The sequence below is a fragment of the Monodelphis domestica genome, chromosome 7, assembly GCF_027887165.1.
Source record: "Monodelphis domestica isolate mMonDom1 chromosome 7, mMonDom1.pri, whole genome shotgun sequence".
Taxonomy (NCBI): Eukaryota; Metazoa; Chordata; class Mammalia; order Didelphimorphia; family Didelphidae; genus Monodelphis; species Monodelphis domestica.
Window position 1 is genome coordinate 67429035 of NC_077233.1, and position 24386 is coordinate 67453420.

The 24386-nt window shown below is 35.1% G+C and overlaps 1 protein-coding gene across 6 annotated transcripts in view; it reads right to left on the reverse strand.

The window, feature by feature from the left end:
• FAM120A (family with sequence similarity 120A) overlaps positions 1-24386 on the reverse strand; it is a 178981-nt gene that overhangs the window by 149337 nt on the left and 5258 nt on the right. For all 6 annotated transcript variants that reach the window (XM_056804801.1, XM_056804800.1, XM_056804799.1 and 3 more), the window contains exon 2: positions 3417-3663. In XM_056804801.1, the coding sequence (XP_056660779.1) occupies positions 3417-3663 (247 nt within the window). The remainder of the gene's footprint in view (positions 1-3416; positions 3664-24386) is intronic.

A 24386-nucleotide genomic window follows, 5' to 3' on the forward strand; every position in this document is an offset into this window, starting at 1 on the left:
AACAACCCCCTCTCTCTCACACCCTTTTCAGCTATTAAGCTTGGCTTTCCTTGGTGATAAAACTGCCTTTCTGGTTATCCTCTCCAACTACGAAGATGCCCTGAAAGGGTCTAACTATGCCTCGCTCCCCATTCTCACTTCCATACTCTCCCTTTGAACTGTTCACTCAATTTTACGTTTTGTGATAAATGATTTAAAAAATTTCCACAGCTGTCATATACCCACCCATATAATTCTTCCTTTCTCAAGGATTTCAGTCTCTTGTTCATCATCTTCTTCTTCTCCCAAATGCCTGCCCTTATAATAGATTTTAATATCCATGTCATGCTCTCTTCAATGCCTGATCTCCCATTTTCTCAAGTTTCTGTAGGTCTCAAAACCTACTTAGTCCTTACTCCACCTAAGCCACAGAGTCGGGGGCCCATTATTACCCACAGGTATTTCACTTTCCTAAAGGGTATCTCTGACACTCCCCTTTTTCCTATGCTGTCCCTGATCACCATCTGTTTCTCACCCTCTCAGGGCTCTCTCCTTCCTCAACCTCTCAGTAATCTTTTACCTAAGAGTCAGCCATTCTAATTTTCTAGTCTTCTGCTCTTGAATCTCTCACTGTTCTGTGCTGCTGTTGCTCTTCTCTAAGACACACAGCTACCATCTGCCCCTCGGCTCCCATTCCTGAGTTGCTGCATGAAGCTGGAGGAGCCCCATAACTGTGCTGACCTGGCTCCATTACAAATTTATTTTATCTGACTTTAATTGGGTTCTCATTGCAGTTAGGCAGTCTTTTGATTCTTCCTTAATCAGTTACCCATCTTCCTCCTCCTCAAAGAAATATTCCAGATCTTCCTTTCCCTCTGGAGGCTTTATACACTTTCTCCTCCCTCCACAGCTCAAGAGCATTCTTTTTTAAAAAAGAAAATGAAGGTTTTTCTATAAAAACTGCCTCTTCTTCCATTCTCTTCCACTCCAAACCCTTGACACATTCTCCCACTCTCCTCACTTGATTTCCCCACAGAATCCATTCCAAATCATCTCTTTGTTCTTCAAGCCCCTGACATCAATTATCTCCTCCAGCTTCTTCACCTTCTCCTCATCTCTTATATTCACTACTTTCTGCAGGAAGGCTTTTCTTTTTTTTATTTTTCTTTTTTTTTTAAAACCCTTACCTTCCGTCTTGGAGTCAATACTGTGTATTGGCTCCAAGGCAGAAGAATGGTAAGGGCTAGGCAATGGGGGTCAAGTGACTTGCCCAGGGTCATACAGCTAGGAAGTGGCTGAGGCCAGATTTGAACCTAGGACCTCCCATCTCTAGGCCTGGCTCTCAATCTACTGAGCTACCCAGCTGCCCCCAGGAAGGCTTTTCTAATCCCCTCAAATGTTGGTGATCTCCCTCCCTAACCAAAAACTATTTTGCCATTATACTTATTATCTGCTCATTTATGCTGTAGGCATTTCTATATGTACTTGTCTTCCCCATTAGAATGTAAGCACACTGTAGGTAGATTGTTCCCTTCTCTGTATTTGAACCCTCAGAGCCTAGCACAGTAGCTAGCAGAAAATAGGCTCTTATATTTGCTGATTTAAAGAAAAGATGAGAAACCTATCTTCCCATCTTTCAACTCAGTTAAATGTTGAAATCTTTTTGCAATAAAGTTTTAACTTTTAAAGAAGTTAGTGTTCTATTTACTGTCAGCAAAAATAAATCCAATTTTAGATTCTATCAAAACACTCACAACTTCAAATATAACCAAACATCTAATAGAAATTAAAAATTTTCAATTAAACATGCTGTAATCAATCTGTAACAAGAAACATTTATCTTTGAAAAATCTTAAATATATAAAGTCCACAAAGAACACAAACTATAAATCCTAACTTTTAAGTGAATAATAAAAGATTAAATGAAATAAAGACAATGAGTGATTAATAAGATGAGAATTTTATGTTTGTTGCAATGCTATAAAATATCTTAAATGTTTCAAAAATACGAAATGGACAATAATAATTTCCACTCTAAAAAACTCTAATATAGTGCAAATTTCCTCCCCTAACTCCAACCCCAAGCTCCTTATCTGTTTGTTAACAAGGAACTTAAAAAGATCCATAATAAATTACCAATAAGCACTGAATATCTTGTTTATCACCTACTAACCTAAAACAATTAGAAAAGTTAACCCAAAAACTTAACATCAGCTTTATTCAGCCACTTCAACTGTGAGTTTTGAGGTCTTTGCCTAAGTTCCCCCACAAAATATCAAAGTTATCAAGAATATATACTATAGTTCAGGTTCTCACTCAAATTCAAATTACTCTTATCTTAAACATGACTGCAACAAACTTCCTAGACCACAGCAAATTAGAAATCAAGTTAGGAGTGCTGCTCAAGAAAAGTATACCAACTGCATAAAAAATGACAATTGGCAACATTGAAGGAAAAAATATATAACAAGTAGACATAAGAAATCATATAGATTAATAGTAAAGGGTAATTTAGTGTAGAAGCAATAGTTCTACATACCTCAGGATCCCTGAAGGGCATCACTGTTACTACAGCATAGTCAAATAATATTCATAATGATGACTCTAAGCCATTAAGAAAAAGCTAACTTTTGTTCAGTATTCCCTGTTTTAGAGCAAACATTTACAAAATTTATGTTTAGAACAAACATAATAAAACATTTCAATTTCCATTAAAGTGATCCAATCTGGTTCAATATATTTATTAAGCATCTTGTTAAAAATAAAACTTGTTTCACCCCTTTACTGGGCAAGATTCAGACAATAGTAATATTCATTTTTTGTCATTTCTAGATAATATCAACAGAAAAAGAGTCCTTGGAAGGTAAAGTAGCAAAGAATTTAATTTAAAATTCTCATCACCAAATATAAAAATGGTTAACTGCAATGTCTACATTGAATGTATAACAACATCAATAATGTGTATTAATTTTTGTATATAAAGAATATACATGTCCAAAATCTTTAACTCTCATAACTAAATAGCAAGCTCAGAGTCTAACTTTAAAAAAAGTGATTTAATTAAGGCATATCTATTTTCAAGCTGAGAATCACTTATTAAACATTTATTAGTCCTTATACAATTAAACTGTCTGAAAATAAGACCATGAGCGTATTATCTACGCAAATACACAAAAGGCAGAAGTTTAAATTTCTAATTGCAAAACAAACTTTTCTTTCAGTCTGAAACACATAAGATAAAGGTATCTTCTAGGTACATACAGCAGCTAGTTACATCATACAACTAATGCTAAAAATTCAGAAAGCATCTAGGCATGGCTCTTAATTTAAATAATTTCACGCATTCCTGAATTAATACAAGTAATACTGCTACTCTTAATGTTGGTAAACTTAACTCCTACATAATATATATAAACTTTTCTCACCACTCCACCTACCTAATAGAGCAGCAAAAATAGGAAAACGATTTGGATTCAGGTCCAGTTGCTTGGCAACTTCATGCATCAGATATTGGCTTGTTGTGAGACTTTTCCCATTACGGCTCAGTTTTAGGGCATGGGCACTGAAATAGTAGGGGATGTTGCACAATGCATAATCAGAGTCATATGCAACCAAGCCATGGAAACCATTTTCTCTGCAGAAAGCAATTACTTCTTGATGATGATCCTCAATGCTCTGTGCAACCTATGTAAATGGGGGAAAAAAGCATCAAATGTAGTGTTAAAAAGTAACAGTGATCTCTTACAAAACAAGAAGCATAGTGACAAAATTGTTTCAAAAGAACCTGAGAACTCTAAGGTTATTAGTATATTCAAGTATCTCAAATTGTCAAAAAGTATCACAATTAGCAGACCACAAATTGCTAAAAGAAAAAGGCCCTTAAACAGCAATTCTTTAGCTAGAGAATTTCATTGGCTCTTGTTTTAAAAATATGTATTAAACTGTACTTCATTATAATTGGTTTCCTCTGTGATTCTAGGTGTTTTATTTAATGCATTTCTTTACCTTCTGTCTTAGAATCAACACTAAATATTGGTTCCAAGGCAGAAAAGTTGCAAATGGTAGGCAACTGAGATTAAATGACTTGGCAAGGGTCACACAGATAGAAAGTGTCTGAGGCCACACCCAATCACAGGACCTCCCATCTCTAAGCCTCTCTGTCTACCCACAGAGAAATCTAACTGCTCCTTTAATGCATTTCTAAACATTATGCTGAGAAGGGGTCCCTAGTCCCTGTCCAAGGACTCTAAGATAAAATAATAATAGTAATAATAGTTAAAAGCCCCTGTGATAGCTAAGACATCATCCACTTTAAGGAAATTATATTTCCTTCCTGGCACAAAAATATATTCAAAAGCCAGCTTCTGAATTTTCTACTAAACACTCTGTCATAAACTGATTTAAATTATCTTCTGGCCAGCAACTTAATAATACAATACCATATTATAGTATAACTTACAAGTTCTGTTGTAAATTATCAAATAGGGCATCCTCGAAAACAACCATTAAAACCCAAATCTCATTCAGGTTTCTTGAAAGGAAGAAAGAGTAAATGCTGGGAAACAGGGAGGCACATGCATTCAAACACTCTCAGGTTATCTATTTTATGCCTTTGAAAACTCTCTAAAGGCAAATAATATGAAGCTCAAACCACCAAATATAATGCATAACTTTCTATAAATAAAATGACAAATACTAAAGAACTAAAAAGGGAGTTTTTTCTTTTTTCTTCCCTTTTCCTACCAATTTATAATTTATCATAGCACTGAATCATTAAATCTCACCATCTAAACACATTTATGCATAAAACATGCAGCCAACTAGTATTTATTATATCCCAATATGTACAGACTATTGATTCTAATAATTAAAAAAAAAAACCTCTCCAAAGAAATTAAAACTATGACAGAAAAATATATTCAAAAGCCAGTTTCTTAATTTTTTGTTAAATATGCTGGGGGGGGGAGGGTCAAGACTGAAACTTATTTATTCACAAAGTATTCCAAACAAGACCTTCGATATTACAACAGGTACATTTTTTTAAGGGATTCAAATTTTATAACAAATGATTCAAATGTATAACAAATGAATGTAAAAAATGAATTCTCCAAAGTACTTGGGAAAAGAAAGCAGGACAGGAGCAAGGTAGGGGTTCTTAAGTCTTCTTTGTGCCACAGTACCCTTTAGTAGTCTTGTAAAGCTTGTAAGATATAAAAGTATTTTTTTTAAAAGAAGTTCATAGTCCCCGGAGTTAAGAACTCTAATACAAATGAGCCTTACTCAACTCAACTGATAAAGCAGTTTGCTACAGAGTAAATTTCCCAAGGAGAATCCCATTTCCAAATCATGTCTCTTATAAGTCTTCTTGCTAAAAATTTTTTGCCCCAGCATATAAAATAACCAATACTCTGATAAGCAGTAATATTTTTCCGATGTCTAGGTAATTTGAAAATCTATTGCTTCATTGGTTTGTAAATGATCCCTCCCCTAAGGAAAAATGTATCCTTTTGCAGCCAAGCTGGGGTTAAGGTTTTGGATTAGATCATTTTCCTTATTTAATGTGCAAATGGCATACAAATATTAAAGAGTAACAGTAACAAAAGTTATTAATTTAAATAACTTAAGTGATCTTTTTAGGAAAAAGTACCATGTTCACCTCAAGATTAAAGTCTTCTATATTCTTCTTTGTTTTAAGGATGCTTGTATGTGTATATTCAAGTTTGTCGCTCTGAAGGTTTTGATTGGGAAGAAATTAGGTTCTTAAATTTATTCCAGATTAAATTAGTTGATATATTCAAAGACATCATCCATTAGCCACGTTAGGGATTTCTGATAGGTGTGGCCTTATATCTTGGATTTGTTTGAAGAAAAATTCCAAGATTGCTGTCTCTTCTACTCTACTTTTGCTCTTACAGCTGAATTGTTCATGGCCTGAATCAAGCAGGCCCATTATTAAAGGGAATAATCTTTTGTGGTTGACTAATCTATTGAAGTTTTAGTCATTTCCATCTATATTCAGAGTCAAAGAATTATTCTGATTGTAATTTGACATAGTTTTGTTGTAGTTTCTGACAAACTGAGGGAATATTAGTATTCTTCTCTAAAAGCTCTCCTGATCTAAAGGCTGCACATTTTGAGAAGATATAATATAGAGTTGAATTCAGAGAGCTAAGATGACAATTACATGGATTTCACTCACCCAATTTTGTTTGGCAATCTTGGTACTATGAAAAGACAGATATTATCACTGGGTTGTAATGATTATAAATATTTTTAACCATTGCTTTTTTAACTTGTTAGGACCTATGTTTTATTGGCATAGTCCCATCTATTCATGACAATAAGGTATCAAGAGAACTTTACTAGGTGCTTAATTAAATAACATATTTAAAGGAAAAACAACTTTCAAGTGAATGGCAGAATTGTTCAAATTGTGCCTCTGATACTAGCTATGTGTCCTTGGTCAAATCACTTGATCTCTGTCTCAGTTTCCTAAATTGTAAAATGGAGATGATAATAGTACCTCCCCTTCCAGGATTCTTCTGAGGATCAAATGAAATAATATTTCTAAAGTGCTTAGTGTTGTGCCTGATGCATAACAGAGATATACTATATGAAGGCTCTATGAGGATAGTGATGATGATGATGATGATGATGATGATGATGCTATAATCAAAACAAGAATTGTTATAAAATAGGAACAATGTGTCATGTATGGTAATCTAGGGCAATAGTTTAGAATGTGTGGTCCACAGACCCCTTAGGGCCAACCAAGACCCTTTATGAGGATCCACATGGGTCAAATGATTTTTCTTAATAATGCTAAAACAATATTTGCCTTAAGTACTTCTCTTTTCCAACTACCTTTCTGTGAGACCAAACTTTTCTTCTAATAAATACTTCAACCAAAACAAAATATTGCAACAGATTGACTGAAGAAGCCGATGAGAATCTGGGTACCTTCTATTATGAGAGGAATTAAAGAGATTTGGAAAAAAATACATAAAACAATGCAACTCTAACTCACTTTTTTGTTTTAGAAGTTATTTTTCTAAATATACTATCTATGTTCATATGTAATGAGTTTATCTGTGGTATTTTAAAAATGCTAATAGTAAATATCAATAAATATAAACCATATATGCAAAGGTTTTAGAAAGTAAAGGAGCCTTGAGACAAAAAAGTTTGAGACTCCCTAATCTAAAGCAACCTAAACCAGCTTTTAACATTTGTAACTTTAAATCTATAGCAATTCTTTCCTTTCTTTTTTGGAAAAGGGAGGAGGCTGCTGGGAAAAGTTTTTTTTTCCATCAATGGCAATTACTAGCCACTTTCCAGATAGCTTTATCTAATCACACCTGTAATTTCTGGACACCTGGATTCTTAGAAGGAGAAAGTCTAAAATACTAAAAAATGAATTGTTCAGTTGTAGTATAGCAATGTAAGATCACTCAAATATCTGCAGAAAGCATGCAGCTTTCATGATGACTAACTAAATCCTTTAAACAATCAGTTGCATTACAGGGCAGATAAAATGTTTAAATTCCAAAATCAGAGAAATTTATTTTTTTGTTTGGCTAATGTTCTTTTTTGATTTAATAAAAAGCTTTTACATGGCATTTTTATTATATGAGCAAATATATTCTTATTTCATTCCCTGGAAAAGTTCAGTATTGTGCAAAAAAAAAAAGTCACTGGTAAGGATTCCCATTTATATAGGCCAAAGGCTAAAGGATTCCCATTTATATAGGCCAAAGGCTAAAGGCTAAAAAGTTGCCATTCTCTGTCTGCTTAGTGACTGCAGTTATCTATCAAGACTCTTGCACAGGTGAAAACTGAAACAAAACAGCTTGGATGTTAAGTGATATTTTCCAGGCTTAATGAGCACCAGCTCTAATAGGTAGTAGCAAATTTTTTATCTTACAGACATCCAAAGATTAGTGATATCTGAAAACCATTCTACTAAACAACCATTCCTTCAGCTAGGTATAGGAAAGCAAAATAACTGAATTTATGTTTCATATGAAAAACTAATATCCTGATAATTAGGGCTATCAAAAATTGGAATGTGATGTTAAAGACAGAAGTACATTCCTAAACACTGGAGACCATGTAGCAAAGGTGCCTGTCTATGACCCCATTAAAAAAAAAAACCCACATAAACAATTCCTGCATTGGTTGTACTATATTGTAAAAAGGAATTCTTTATTTCATTTTTAATTTAATGGGGGACCTGGAGGTTCTCTTACCATAGAGATGTTTAGGGATTAACCAGCCCACAGTGAAAGGAAGTAGAAACCATAGAGACAGGAAGAAAGAACCATAAAGATAGAAAGTGAGGATGGAGAAGGTTATAAAAGGGGCCCAGAGTGGGTTGGTTGGCCTGTCAGTCGCTGACAGTTGCAGACAATTAGGGCTGACAGTTGTGGGGCAGTGAGTTGGTCATTGAGGAGGGTTGGTTGCTGGTGGTGTGGGTTGGTGATTAGTTGGTGGTTGGCATTTGGTTGCTGGAATATAAAGGCAGGCCTGAGCTTATTGAGAAGGCTTTTGGCTTTAGCCTTTAGAGGGCTTTTTGACCTTTTCTGGGTTGGAAGGTAGCTGGTCTTCATTGACTGACCCAATTGGGGTTGGATTAAACACTAACTGGGTTGGTTTTGATTGGGCTGGACTGGTAGTTATAGGCAGTTACAGGTAAATATAGACAGTTTTAGATAACAGTTATAGGCATTTATATGCAGTTATAGGATAACTAGTATAGACATTAGGAAAATTTCTTTCTCTACTTCTTTCCTATATTCCCCTTCTTTACTATATTCATTTTACTATATTTTAATTAAACTAAATTGTTAATTGTCAAAAGCTGCTAGAAGTTTTCTTTTTTCTGGCTTAAAGGGATAATATTAATTTACAACTACTATATTCTCATTAAAACTTGAGTTTTATTAAAAGCTGCTCTCTTATTTTGTCAAAACTCCTAATTTAAACCTTATAATACTTATTGTACAGATTCAACAATTCAACAAATCTTTATTAGGTATCTACTATGTACTTCTGATGGACTGTAAATACCGTACTTCTGATGGACTGTAAATACCCAAAACAAAAAAGTTCCTACTCTCAAGAAACTTACATTCAACTAGCAAGAAGAAACTGATGTCCAAAGAATTTAGTGCTTCGTCCAAAGTCACAGAGCTAATTAATGACAAAGCCAGAACTAGAGTCTAGCTCTCCTGATTGCAAGAGATGTATAAGGAAAATCCCTTAAGATAATTTTAAATAAATTTAGGTAATTAGATAAAATTAGATAAAGATAGATAATTAAATTAAGATAAATTTAGAAATGTTTAAGATAAATATATCTACATATACACACAGATATATATCAACCATGTACAAGAGCACAAAATATGACAGATTAAGTACATATCAGACACTCAGGTAGATAAAACCCACTTAACTAATGCTTTTTTCTAAATAAAATAGATCTTATTTTCTGGTAATCAGCCAGAGAATCTGCTATTAAAAAAAAAAGGTTTAATGAGATGAAAAAGAGAGAGCATGCCATAAAGTAAGGCTATTCTCAGAATCAGAACTAATTCTCTATTAAGAGGCCAACTTTGAATATAAGAGTCAAGTTATTAGAAAGTCAAAGACAATCACTCCTTTCTTCACCAGTCTCATCCCTTTATATCCTTTACCACCTGTTTCTAACTTCCCATACCTAAATATTAATTTCCTTTTCCCCTTCTTTTTTGCTCCAGGTGGTTCTCCCCATTGCCTCTCCTACCCTTATTCCCTGAATGCTTCTTTTCCATTTCCCCAGCCTTTTTTTACCCTAAAAAAGTGAGTTGTACCCTTTTTTCCAGCATGTTTGTCAAAAGGTCAAAGTAATAAGCAATCTAAATCATTCCACATTAAATTGCTTTCTTAGTTGCATAAAATACTTGTTTTAAAAAAAGTTCACTTCTCTTGGCTTACAGCAAAGTTTGTTTGTTTTTGTTTGTCTGTTTTGAAACTAAGACTCCTTACATTACCTGATGAAAGTGCAATAGCTAATCACAGGACCAGATCCCTTCAGCACATAAGCTTTAGCCAGCTCTGTTTCTGATCTGGACCACTGTGCCTTTCCTTAAGATTACCTGGTTGCCACTGTGCTCCAGAGGTCTCATCATATTGATATCAGTTAGGCTAGACACTTGTTCAGTTTTAGATCTACTGGAGTAAAGAATTCCCAAGTTAAATGATCTACTAGCCTCACTCTACCAGGTAGCAGGAATTAAAGGTACACATCTATACATTATCACACATGGCACAAGATACATTTATAAAGATAAAACCAGAGCTTGAGATTCCCAGTTACCAACAGTTTCTTAATGAATCAGGTGTCATAGCAAATAAAACATCAGTTTTTAATTGATCCTCAGAGTCAAAAGGAATAGTTAACTTAGTTTTTTAAAAAGCAAGTATATATTATATACAAATATTACTCTCACAAGTTTTAAGAATTAATGAGTTTTTCTACTTTTGATCCTTTTAAACATTATAAAAACTAAGTTTTTTTGCAGCTTTAATGGGAAGTAACATAATGGAATAACTGATTTAGAATTAGTAGATCTGCTTCCAAAGCCAATTTATTATCAGTTTATGTCACTTGAATTCACTGGATCTCGGTTTTCTTATCCATAAAATGAAGATACTAAATAAAGAACAATTTAGGCAATTCTAAAATTGTGATGCTGTGAAATAGGCTCTTGTTCCTGAGGTCATCACAACTATACTACTAGTAACTTCATGAGGCTATTATTCAACTTCATAAGAAAGGAAATAAAATTTAAATAAATTTATGGCCAGTGTGCTTTAGTTCTCAGTTCTTATAAGACAGTGCTAAACTTCAAGTATGAAAAAAAATTAAGACTAATACACGAATAATCAGGGAAGGCAGTAAACACTTTTATGTTCCCTTCCTTTTCTTACCAAAATAGCATAAATGTTTAAGGCATGCCAAAAATTTTTCTAACACTGGTCCCAAGTAAAATTATTTCCATAAACTAAGTTTAGCCATTTCACCTCTATATTTGTCAATTTCAATTCAAAGTAACTACTTCTTATAAAATAATGTGCTAGGTATAACAGATACAAAACCAAAAATAAAAGTCAGTGCACTCAAGTTTACAGAATAAGATACATGTAGGTCAAGAAGAATAATATAAGATGATCTGAAAGAGGAGGTACTAGCAACTGGGAATGAAAAAAGGCTAAGCTTGATAGTAGGAAGATGATAAATATATTTGGAGTCAATATATTTGGAGTCACATATAAAACTGTAAGACCTACAAAGAGCTTTACATATATTATGATTTGATCCTAACAATCCTATGAAGTTACAGGTACTATCCCCATATTACAATCAGAATTAACTGAGGCTGAGAAATTAAATGACTTGCTCATGGTTCACAGAGTTAAAATAACAACACCCAGAATCAAAACCTATACTTATCCTGAATAGAATGCTAAAATACAAGTCTTTCACTCTACTATACCACACAGCTTTTGAGGTATCTAACAGGCAACAATGAAAAGGAAGTATATTCAAGGCATGGTAGATAGCTTGTATAAATTCATGGAAAGAAAAAAATGGTATTCTGACCAGAGAAGATGTAATAAGCTAAATTTGATTGGAACAAAGTACATGAGAAAGTAAGATGAAATAAGGCTACAGTTTGGATCAACACTGTAGAGGTCCTATAATGCCAGATCTGAGAAATTGATAAGGATTTATCCTGGAGGCAACAGACATTATCACCAGTGGGAGTCAAGGGAATCACCAAAAGAGATGTCTAGAGAGAAAAGCCAACCTTAGACTGAATCAAGGGAAGTACCAAATCTACTTAGAAAGTGAGAAACTGATGAGCAAAGGCTGTAGAGAAGGTACAGTCAAAGAAGCCAAGGACTAAAACTACAGAAAGGTCAAGGAGGAAGAAGAGCTAAGACTAGGTTATGATAACAAGAACTACTAGAATCAAAAACCGGTATGGCATAAATTATGGTTACACTAATTTGTAGAGTGAGAAATTTGTGTGTTATTTTATTGAGTTATTAATATCTAAAAGTTGGCCTCCTCTCCATCCATTTCTCTTACAAGGTTGCCCCACCTCTCCTTCTTCAAAGCAGGACAACTTTGGATTGGGTCTTTTGTAGTTTATTTGGAAACTTGCCTGGGATAGGTGTCCCAGACAGATCTGATCAAATCTTAAGTATTTTTTTTGTCTTAGAAGTCTTTCCTACTGTATTGGAGGTTTCTTCCAGGTCAAGCCCAAAGGCTGGATTGATCCTCACATCAGCCGCTCCCAGATAATCCAGTCCCAAACTCTTCTCTTTGTATAATATTCTTGTCCTTATTTCTGGGTGAGAGCCTGTCTCCAACTCTTGATTTCCTCTAAAATGTTAAAATGCTTGAATGTACCCACTGTAAAGCTATTCTCCAATTTCTAGAAAATGTTAATTTGCTTGAATGTGTAAAACAAAGTTTATTGTATTTTCCTCTTTTATTAAACCTTACCTTTCATCTTGGAATCAATACTTCGTATTGGTTCCAAGGCAAAAGAGTGGTAAGGCCTAGGCAAAGGGGGTTAAGTGACTTGCCCAAGGTCACACAGCTAGGAAGTGTCTGAGGCCAGATTTGAACCTCAAGACCTCCCATCTCTGGGCCTGACTATCAATCCACTGAGTCACCCCCACCCCACCATGGTATTTTCCTATAAGTTGGGAGTGTCTCTGTAAACCTTGGAACATTTTGTATCAGGAACATTGTATCGGAGTCAGTCTGTCTCCAGTTTGTCTCTGGTGACTCTGAGGCAGGCATGGCCATGTCTCTCTCTATGTAAATCTTTGGGGGCATTTGTCTTAGGTCAATGACTTGAGGCAGTGCTCCAAATTTCTCTCTCAATAAATACAATACATTTTAAAGATGATTTTTCCTGGGTTGTTTTTTTTCCTAATAATGGTTAAAAAGGATGTACTTTTATATCTTTGAGGTCCCCTTAAATTTCCACTTCTCACAATAACAACTTAAAATACCACAATAAACTCAAAATGATAAGCAACCAGACAGAATACAGAAAGTCAAACCATAAGAAAATGAGGAGACCCAAATCAAGTACCTTCACAGTTATGACCAAGGGTCAAGTTCTTAACCAAACAAGCATAAAAAAAAACACAGAAAATAAGATAATTTTGATTACATGAATTTAAAAAGCTTTTACACTAACAAAATCCAATTAATGTAACTAGGATAAGAGAAGATACAATTAAGGGGAAAGGGGGGGGGGGAATCTTTGTATAAAGCATCTCTGAAAATGTTCTGATAGAAAAGATATAAAGCCAGGAGGTCATTTTTTATAATTGAGTGGTGAAAAGACATGAATTTACAGTCCTCAAATTTGCCTCTTATTCAATTACAAAAGGAGGAAACAAAAGGTTATTTTGAGGAGGTCATAGATTTCAACTGACTGCTAGAGGAGTTCCCTGACACAAAAAATTTAGGAATCCCCATTTTTCAAAGAATTCACTAAGAAAAGCACATCAAAGCAAATCTGGGGGATTACAGTTTACATCAAAATCTGGCAAAGATAGCATAAGATGAAAATAATAGGATCACCAAAAGATGAAGACAAAGTGGTTCAACCACTGCTTTCTAAAAAGCAACTTGAAATTATGTTTAAAAAGTGACTGAACATAGCCACTCTTTAACTTAGAGGTCCCTGAACAACAACAGGTAGAACTGGGGAGGGGGGAATAAGATGCCCAACAATTGGGGGATGGCTACATAAACTGGGAAGTATGAATGTAATGGAATACTGCAGTAAGAAACAATGGATACAAAGAATGTAGACAAGCATAGGAAGACTCATGAACAGGATAGAGTAAAGTAAGGAGAGCCATGAAAACATTACAAAGACCCCAATAATTGACGTAGGGGAAAAAATACAAAAAGCTGAATACAATGTAAGTAAAATTTGAAAAATGAGTACTCAACAAGTGATCAAACCTCTGCTTTAAGACTCCCAAAGTAGGGAAACCCTCTACCTCTGAAAAAAGACCAGCCTACTTTTGGACAGCTCTAATACATCTAGTTTAAGTCTGCCTCTACAACTTGCACAGTTGCTCCTAGGTTCTGCTGTCTGGGGCCAAAGAGATCAAATTTAATTCCTCTTCCACATGACAACCCTTCAAATTCTTGAGCATGGCTATCTTGTCCCTTGAGTCTTCTCTTTTTCAGGTTAAATAAATCATCCACATATGTCATGGACTCACAAAGGCCCTTTTCCCATTTCTGTGGTCCTCTACATTCTCCAGTATATCAACTATTAAACCACAGTGCCCAGAACTGAACATCATATTCCAGAAGAAGTATGACAATAACATCTTCCTAGTCCAAGAAGCTATATAACCTGAAAGCAACCAAAAATTATGTTAAACTTTTTTTTGCTGTCATATTATTCTACAGATTCCCATTATGCTAGCTGTCCACTAAAGCTTCCATCTTTTCCAAAACAGCTCTCTAACCATATCTAAGATAATTAAGACTCAAATCCAGAGGTTGACATTTATTCTTTATTAAATTTCACCTTATTAGATCAAGCCCAATGTTCTAGCCTCTAAAAAATCTTTTGAATCCCTCCCAACTTTATGTCACATGCAAAGTTGATTAGCATTCCATGAATGCATTTATCCAAGTTACTGATTAAAATGTTGAATAACATTGGGTCAAGTACAGAATCCTGGAGTACTTCTGACAGGTTGACAGTGAAAAAAATATAGCTACTCTTTGAATCTGAACATCCAACTTGTCTGAATCTAACTGTATTGGCTAATCTATCTCTACATTTTCTAGACAAGAGTAGTGAGTGTAAGATACTTTATTAACAGCTTTATTCAAATCAAGGTAAACAATATTCGCAGCATTTTTCCATCTATGCATTTAATAATCCTATTTTTAAAAAGGGAAATAAAACTGGTCTGGCAGGATCTACTCTTGATGAGATCATTGCTAGCTCCTTGTCAAATCAAGCTTATTTTTTGAAAATGAGGCTACTTGGGGAAACTAGGTAGCACAGTGAATATAATACCAGGCCTGGAGTCAGGAAGACCTGGATTAAAATTTGACTTCAGATACTTCCTAGCTGTATGATCCTGGGCAAGTCACTTACTCCTGTCTGCCTAGCCACTGCTGTTCTTCTGTCTTATAATTGAAATTAACACAGAAGGTAAGGGTTTAAAAAAAAAAAAAGAAAATTAGTCTAGTCTTCTCCATCTTCTTTATGATGAAAAATAGTTCCACTACTTCTTCTGCCAGGTCTTTCAGAGCTAGAAGATTGATGTGGGTCAGCTCTTGAGGGTAAGGTAAAAGTCATTCTCCTTTGCAGAGAAAGTGACCTTCTCCCCTCCCAAAAAACCAACTGAGCAGTTCATCATTTTATCTTCTTATTCCCCAAAGTTAAAAACAAACCACTCTGTGTTGCCCTTTGCTCCTTTTGCCAGTCAAGAGTTTTAGCTTTCTTGATACCCTCTTTATAGGATTGTGCCACATTCATATTAATTCTATTACTTCATCTTGGTTCCATCTTCTGAACATTTCTAAATTTTGTTGGTTGGTGAGTTCCCTATGCATCCACATTAATACCTTCAAACAAATCCCATTTCCATCAACACTAGAATTGAATTGTACTTTTGGAATTTCATTTTTGAGCATCTTCAGTTTCTCCTACACTAATTCACTCTGAATCATTTGACATTATCATGATATCATACTTTCCCAAAATCAAGGGTTATTTTATTCTCCCAAGTATTCTTTGGACTTTGCCACCATGTCTCATTTGCCTTCTCATCCAAGTTCCCTTACCCCCTGTGGTCTTCTCACTTAGATGCATTTCTCCACCACCCCATGGAACACTTTTTCCAAAGATGAATTCCTACCCCAAAAAAGCCAACCAGCCATGGTGCATTCTTCTACTGTCTCTGATTCATGTCCCTTTGAGGACACTTTCCCTACCCATCAAACTCTTAACTCTTCAACTCCTTTTATGTGCTATTTTTTTCTTATTAGAAGGTAAATTGAGAACAGAGAATATATTTCCACATGTATTTGCATTCCCAGTACTTAATATGGAGCCCGGCACATAGTAAGCACTTCATTATTGCTTCAAGACTGGCATAACTGCTAACACGTCTATGTGACTATACCCACCTTTCCTCTACGAATCTGGCAATCACTCCTCCATTCCCCCACCACCCCCTCTTCACATTCCCATTATTTACACTCTAGCAACCAATACTGCCTATTATTGAGAATCAGATCCAGAATAGATTTTCCCCTGTAGTTCCTCTTCCTTTTGAAGGATAAAATTATCACCAAAGCAAGTCAAAAAGTTATCTGCTTCTGCCTTTTTTCTTAGGATAGAAGGGGAAGGAGGAAAATAGAAAGATGTAGTGAAAGGAAAAAAAGAGAGTCCACTCCAGTAGATGTTTACATAATTAAAGTTCTCCCTTACTAAACAACAGCATACCTCTGGCTCAGGCTTTTTATCTCTCAAATTTATTTTTCTCTTTTGGTCCAAATAGTCTATAAGATACACCAATATAAAGTCATTTCTGTTTCTCTATCTCTGCCTGATCTTCCTTCAAATATTTTCTTTTTTTCATCCCTCTGGTGCCTAGATTTCTTAAAATGAAGATGGATTCTCAATATACAATGCTACTCCATTCCCAATTTTACCCATTCTGTTTCTTGTGATTAAGAGAGTACTTATCCAGAACCATAGTCCAGTCCTGAGACTCATTCCACCTAGTTTTCATCCCTCTGGTGCCTAGATTTCTTAAAATGAAGATGGATTCTCAATATACAATGCTACTCCATTCCCAATTTTACCCATTCTGTTTCTTGTGATTAAGAGAGTACTTATCCAGAACCATAGTCCAGTCCTGAGACTCATTCCACCTAGTTTCAGTGATATGTGCTCAGTTAAATATTCCCCCTTATGTTTCTTTTTTGCTCTCTAACTTCTCTTGTTTTGTTTCCTAAACTCTCGACACTTGCATACATACCTGAGGTCAAAAGTCTTATTATTGGCTCTGTTCTTGCCTTTTATCTTCTTCAAAATTTATTGATAGTCCATCTACTAATTCTGCTTCTTTCTCTGTGGCTACTCTTTACATCTAAAACTAAGAAGGATAGACAAAGGCAGCCTTTTCCTTCCCCCATATACAATATTTTAACTTAAATCCTGACATCTGAAAATATATTCTTTTTTAAAAAAAATTCTTAACTTCTGTTTTAGAAGCAATAACAAGAACTGGTTCCAAAGCAGAAGAATGACAAGTAGAAAACTAGTATTAAGTGACTTGCCCAGGGTCACAGCCAGGAAGGGTATGGAGCCAGATTTTTACCTAAGACTCTCTAGGCCTGGCTTTTTACCCACTGAACCACTTAGCTGCCCTCTGGCAACATATTCTTACTTGTCTTTGTTAAGTGTATACTATGTCTGACCAGGGATCTGTCAACCCTGAATTGTAAGTTGTATGCAAAAAAAAACAGATTCCAATCTCAGATATTACCTTCTTAAGCAGCTTTTGACTTCCCAAAATAATTTTCTCTTTTTCATTTCTTTCTTTTACTAGGGGCAAACAGAGAGGAAAACACAACCTGAGCCCCTGTGGTCTCAGTTCCTTGCTCAAGACATTAATCATTGGCAATACTTTTTAGGTTCTTTCTGGCTTGGCATTTGTGCCCACACAAATCACCAGATGTCAGTTGTTATTATCCCTTTCAATTAAGTCTTTGAAAGTTCTCTGTTATGTAGTAGATACATGCCCTGTTAAGGTGGGTAGGGGAGGAGGACGGGTTATTATATAAAAAGGATTGTCTGGATTATATTTAAAAATAGGATCGCCAGAAATTTATATTAATTCCAAAGTTTTGTTTATAATTTATTTACAAAATATAGAAAGAGTGAAGTAAGAAAATCAGAGAAAGGGTAGGGTAAGATATCTAGCTTAAGCACTAAGTAATTTACTCCCAACCCCTGGTTCAACCCAGACAGGGAGAGCTACTCCTTAGGGCTCAGCAAAGCCAAGGGCCTGGGGAAGTCTTTCCTGAGGCTAGTCTCTTCAGAAAATCCAATATGAAAGGAGTCAGCCTTTCACTCACCACGTCTCAGGTCCAGTTAGCAGATTCTTCACCAGCCTCCACTCCAAAGAAAAAAAGAACTGTCAGTAGACATTTTCAAGTTCTTTTCAGGAAGTTGTAACTCCCTTTTAAAGACACTTTCTTTTGCATCACTTCCTGTGTCTTCCTCCACTTTTTACGTGGACAAATCATAGTCTAAAGCCTTGCTTAGGTCTGCCCAAGAGACAGTCAGTCGATTCTGACTCTTCATCCACTACTGCACACGTGGGTCATAGACCTCCCCCACTCAAGTGTGAATGGGGTGTTTACACCTTTGGTGATTAAATCTAAAAATGGGCAGGGGAGTTAAATTTAATTTTCACAATCAGGGGAGAGTTAAATTTAATCTTCACACCTGGAAAGAAGACAGACCTCTCTATTATTGCTATCAGACTTGTCAAAAATCATCTCAATAACCCTGAGCAAGAAATCACCAACTCTTCTCTTCTTTCTCCTCTGCCCCTCACTAGATGACCTGACAGGATAGCTTTTGGGGCTTTACTTCATCATTCTTGAGAGTATAAACCAAAAAATTCTTCCTCCTCATTGGAACCAGGTTTTTCTTCTTCTAGAAGAACCCCAAATCTGTCTTTAAGTACTTCATAAAGTATTTTCTAATGCTTAAAAAAAAAAGGGACCTAAATTCTACTTAGAAATTACTTCCCCTCTGGAATAAAAACACTTCAGTAGTCAGGCAGCAAGCAGTTATAAATACCAGCGATACAAAAAAGGGGCAGTCTTTGCCCCCAGGAGGAGCTCACATTTAGAGCCAACGAATTTGAAGGGTACAGAGTATGACAGTAGCACCTATGTTCACATACATGTAAGCTAAGTGAAAGAAGAGATTGCATTTTTAACATTATTCCAGCAGCCACAATATAATGAGTTGTTAAAAATGCTCTTCTCATATCTATGCAGATGTGCTTTTGTTTAGAGCAGTACCATACCTGACTTAGGAACAAACAGAATGCACATTCCCTTTGGATAGCTACCATATGCTGAAGGCACAAATCAACACTAAATATAGGACAACGTGCGTTTTTCTGTATAAAAATTCAGGCTTTAACCTATAGTCCTATTTCTAAAAGGAGGTAAATGGCTAACAAAGCTTCCTTGCTCTTCTTAAGTAAGTACTAATAAATGACAAGTGAAGTTCTTGTCCTTTCTCCCTCCCCCAATGGCTGAATATAAAAAGTCAACTCCAATTAGTTAGTTGTTTTAGTAGGGTCCAATTCCCTCAGGACCCCATTTGGGGTTTTCTTGATAAAGATTCTGACACAATTTGCCATTTCCTTCTCCAGTTCATTTTACAGATGAGAAAACTGAAGTAAACTGGGTGAAGTGATTTGCCCAGTCACAAAGCTAGGAAGAATTTGGGGATAAATTTGAACTCGGGTCTTCTTGACCCCAGGGCTAGTGTCTTCTCCATTGTGCCACCTGACTACCCTATTCAACCCCAAATAGAATATATTTGGGGGGAAAGCATTTAGATAAAGGGCAATTTATATATATGCTGTAACATGGAACATGTTAGTAATATGCTCCAATTTTCACATCTCCTTGGAAAAGCAAAGTTAATAACTAAATAAATCTCTCATCTTCCTCTCTAATTTATTCCTCAAAAATGAAAATTACTTTGGTATTAAAGTTAAAAACCTGAGTTTGAAACCATCCTCCGACACTTACTAGCTGTGTAATCCTGTGCAAATCACCTAACCTCTGTTTGACTTAATCCATGGAAGAAGGAAATGGCAAACCACTCCAGTATCTTTGCCAAGGAAACCCCATGGACAGTAAGGGTTCATAGCATCATGAGTCAGAAATGACTTAACAACTAAAACTAAAACCAAAAATATGATGAAAAAACATAAGAAAGCTTCAGTGTTTGTGTTGAATGCTATATTTACTTGGTACACTATTCTGATCCTCTGCCAACATAATAATCGTAAAGTGACATGAATCATATTTCACCAAGATCTCAAATATTTGATATTACTTGACACCTGATAGAGGCAGCTTGGTGTGAGATAATCCTGGACCTGGAGTCAGGAAGACCCAACTTCAAACCCATGTCAAATACTGGCTGTATGACCCTGAACAAATCACTTAACCTCCCTAAGCCTCAGTTTCCTCATCCATAAAATGTGCCTTCCTTCCAGGGTTGATGTTTGTAAAATATTTTGCAAACCTTAAAGTGCCAGCTCTCATGATAATGATGAGAATGATATTGACATTTTAGAAATTTAGAAACCAAACCTCACTGCTAATTGCCACTAGGTATTTTATTTATTGAATTTCAAGTTTGTGATCAATTCTATCTTTTAAAAGGAAAGTTGGGAAATTTGTATTTTATTTCAAAGTTTAGGGTAGTTACAGGTGAAAAATGTATAATCTGAGTAGTCTTTTCAAACTAAAAGTTCTCCATTAATCTAGGTTGGCTGAATATCATTTTACTGTTACTTCTTTCAAATGTTGCTATATCAATCACGTTGGCCCTATACTAATCTAATAATGATAATAATAGCTAGGATTTACATAACACTTTTAGGCTTACAAAGTGCTTTAAATTCTTATTTGAGCTTCATGGCAGTCCTATAAGGTAAATGCTAGTATTTGTCCCATTTTAAAGATGAGGAAACTGAGGCTAAGGAAGGGGAAACTGAGGCTAAGGAAGGTTAAGTGATTTGCGCAGGATCATACAGCTAGTAAATGCCTAAAGTAGGATTCAAACACAATTCTTCCCAATTCCCAAGCTAACACTTTATCCTCTGTGTCACACATATGTCAAACATTTTATGAAATAATTTTACTCATTTTAAAACTATTTCTTAAATAACCAAGGGACCATAGGTCCAAAAGACTTGTGTTTCTAAGTAACAGAGTCATCACCACAAATCATGTAGTACCAATAATTCACTGTCAAGTTTGAATCCATGTTATAGGTAGAATGCCTAGAAACATTCAGTCTGGAAATAAGTAGATATAGGAGAACAGAAGAAATCTTTAGGAAACCAGACAAACTTCAGTTCTAAGTGGAACTCTTTCTGGAGCTCTAGCTCCACTGAAGGAATTCAAGGAAATCACTTCATCACTGAGGACTGGACTAGATTTTTATCTAAAAATCAATACAAGTCTTAAGTTGTATAATTTTCATATCCATTCTTTCAAGTGAAACATTGATGCTAATAGCAGCAGCTTTTCCTATTCCAACAGAATGCTGTTTCATTTTTATTTCTGAATCCTCTGAACCTAGAACAATGCCTGGCTGAGCAGATACCCAAGAAATGCGTCTCTTTAAGAGAAAATCAGTAGCAGAGGTGTGTACAATTTAATTGAAAATAGCTTTCAGTTGGTCTAGAGGCAAAACAACATTAAAATCACAAGTCTTACTTGAGACTGCTATCCTATTTTTAAACTAGTCTTTGGTCACAAATATTTAGGTTTTTGTACTTGCTTGTAGCTTTCCCTCATGTTAAGTTTATCATGTATGAGGCAGCATGACAGGATTTTGGTCAATGTGCTGTACAGTAGAATACCTTTATAAAATTGCAGAAGGTATAGCACATGGAGTTGAAAAAAAAGAAACATAATCCTTTAAAATATAGAGACAACTGGCATGAATTTTATCATGAACATAAATATTTATGAAAATACAGAATTGTTATATTAGTAACAAATGTTTTAGCTAAATTTTCTCGACTATTTTGTTAAAAACAAAAATGTTAATTCTTGACAAATATGCAATTTTACATTAACAAATTTTTATTTAGCTTAATCTACAGAAGATGAATATAGCTTGGTTTTTTTTTAAATGCCAATACTGGGGGGGGCAGGAGGGGGGAACTCTACATAAGAATTCAAAATATCATAAACTCAGCAACATTGGAAGATGAGGAAAAAATATGGGAGAACACCACAGTACAGTAGGGAATAAATGGTGGTGGTCACAGTAGCATTTATTTAGCACTATAAGGTTTTTAAAGCTTTTTACATAATTAACTTACTTGTAGTCTCAGGAACTGGGTTCATATCCTGGCTTTGCAAAATGCTACCCATGTCACCCTAGATAAGTGAGATTCTCCCCCCTAAATCTCAGTTTCCTCATCTGCAAAAATGAGGGCATTACTGAAGATGAAGTATCAAAAGTGTAAATGGGAAAAAAACATTTGCTGCAAGTCTCATAGCTAAGAGATATAAGAAACTAATTCAAAGATATATGAATAAGAGCTATTCCCCAATAGATAGTCAAAGTTTTTAAAAGAACAGGTTTTCAAAGAAAAAAATTAAAATCATCAACAATCATAAGAAATGTTCTAAATTACTAATAATTAAAGGAATACAAATAAAGTAACTTTAAGGTTTTACCTTATACATGCAAGATTGAAAAAAAGGAAAAATAACAAAAGGCACACTAATGCACTCTAGTGGAACTGTGAATTAGTCTAGCTCTTCTGGAAAGCAATTAGGAACCATAACCAGAAAGTGATCTGAAGATATATCTTTTAACCTAGTTATACCACCTATACCACCTTCCCTCAAAAAAGGAAAAGGATCTATATGTGCAGAAACATTTATAGCAGCTCTTTTAATAATAGCCAAAAACCAGAAATCAAAAGTATCCTTCTGTTGGGGAATAGCAAAATAAACTGTGATATTAATGTAATGAAATGTTATTGTGCCATAAGAAATAAATTGCTAATTTCAGAGGATACTAGGGTAAGACTTAGAAGAGCTGATGCAGATTAAAGAGAGTAGAAACAGAACAATTCATACAATGATAATGATGTAGAGAAAAACAACTTTGAAAGACTTCATACCTCTAATCAAAGCAGTAACAAAACCACAAATCCAAAAGAATGAAGATGAAACAAGCTACCAACAGGTGATGAATTCTGGACATGGCTAATGTGGACATTGAGTTTTGTAGCCTATGTAGCTAGGTATAAAGGATTTTCTGCATCTCTCCCACCTACCAAATGCAGAGGTGGGAAGGGGAGACTAATTTTCAAAAATCTTTGCTGACTTAAAAAAAAAAAGGAAACACAGCTCTTTAGCAGTGAAAACAAAATAAAAGACCTTTTTAAAAAGAGTTTTTTGGGATAGTAAGAGATTAAGTAACTCTTGCCAATGGTCACACAAAGATTTAAGTTAAAGGCTAGACACTAAAGCTAGAGACTTCTACTGTATCACACTGCCTTTCCTTAGCCTATCTTTTAGGAAAAAGAAATAGAAAGAAACCTTCCATTTCTCATAGAATCATAGGATTTGAAGCTGGAAGGGACCTTAGAGAAAATCTAAACCACTCCATCATTTAATGATAAGGACACCAAAGCCCAGACTGCCTTCCTCAAGTTTCTTGTCAACTATTTACCAAATGATCCCAATACTAGAAAACAAAACAAAAATAAAACAAACAAAAACAACCCCCAACTCCCAACCCCCCACCTCCATGTAGCTACCAACACTGAACAGAAACTTTCCCCTCTTGACCAATTTTCATGAATAATGTGAGCAATTTCCACCACTGGAGTAAGCCTCTCTAAATGTTCTTAGGACTGTTCTTCTGCAACAGACAATCTATTATCAGAACCCAGTTTAAGACTATCTAGTTTGGTAGGAATAGTCAGCACTTTACTAACATTAAGCTTAGGAACTTTCATGCCACAAGAATAATACTGTATGGTCATAAACTCTATGGAATCATAAAGTCTCATTAGAGATAATCTTGTCCAATCTCTTCATTTCACAAATCAGGAAACTGAAGCACCAAGGGTTTGCATTACTCGAATGACATACAGGATTTAAAACAGAAAAAAAAAATCCAAACCATTAGCAAAACATAGGAAAATTTCTAGGGATACCAAACTCAGGTAAGTATGGATGCTACTCACGTGGGATATATGCACTGTACATCGGACTAGACAAGAGTCAAATTCTTAGAATTTCTTAAACCTGTCAGTGAATTCTCAGATAAACTAAAATATTTAGGGAATTCAGAAGAATATAAGGAGGGGCCCTGGCATCATAAAATATTTCTGATAGACTTCTAAAGATTAATCATTTAAAACCTATTCCACTCTTCCTAGGTTTTGTTTCTTAAACACTTCAGGAAGAAATGGCATCAAAAGTACAAATTTGTCTCCACATGTAAATTTTAAAAACTTATCCCAAACATATTTTTACA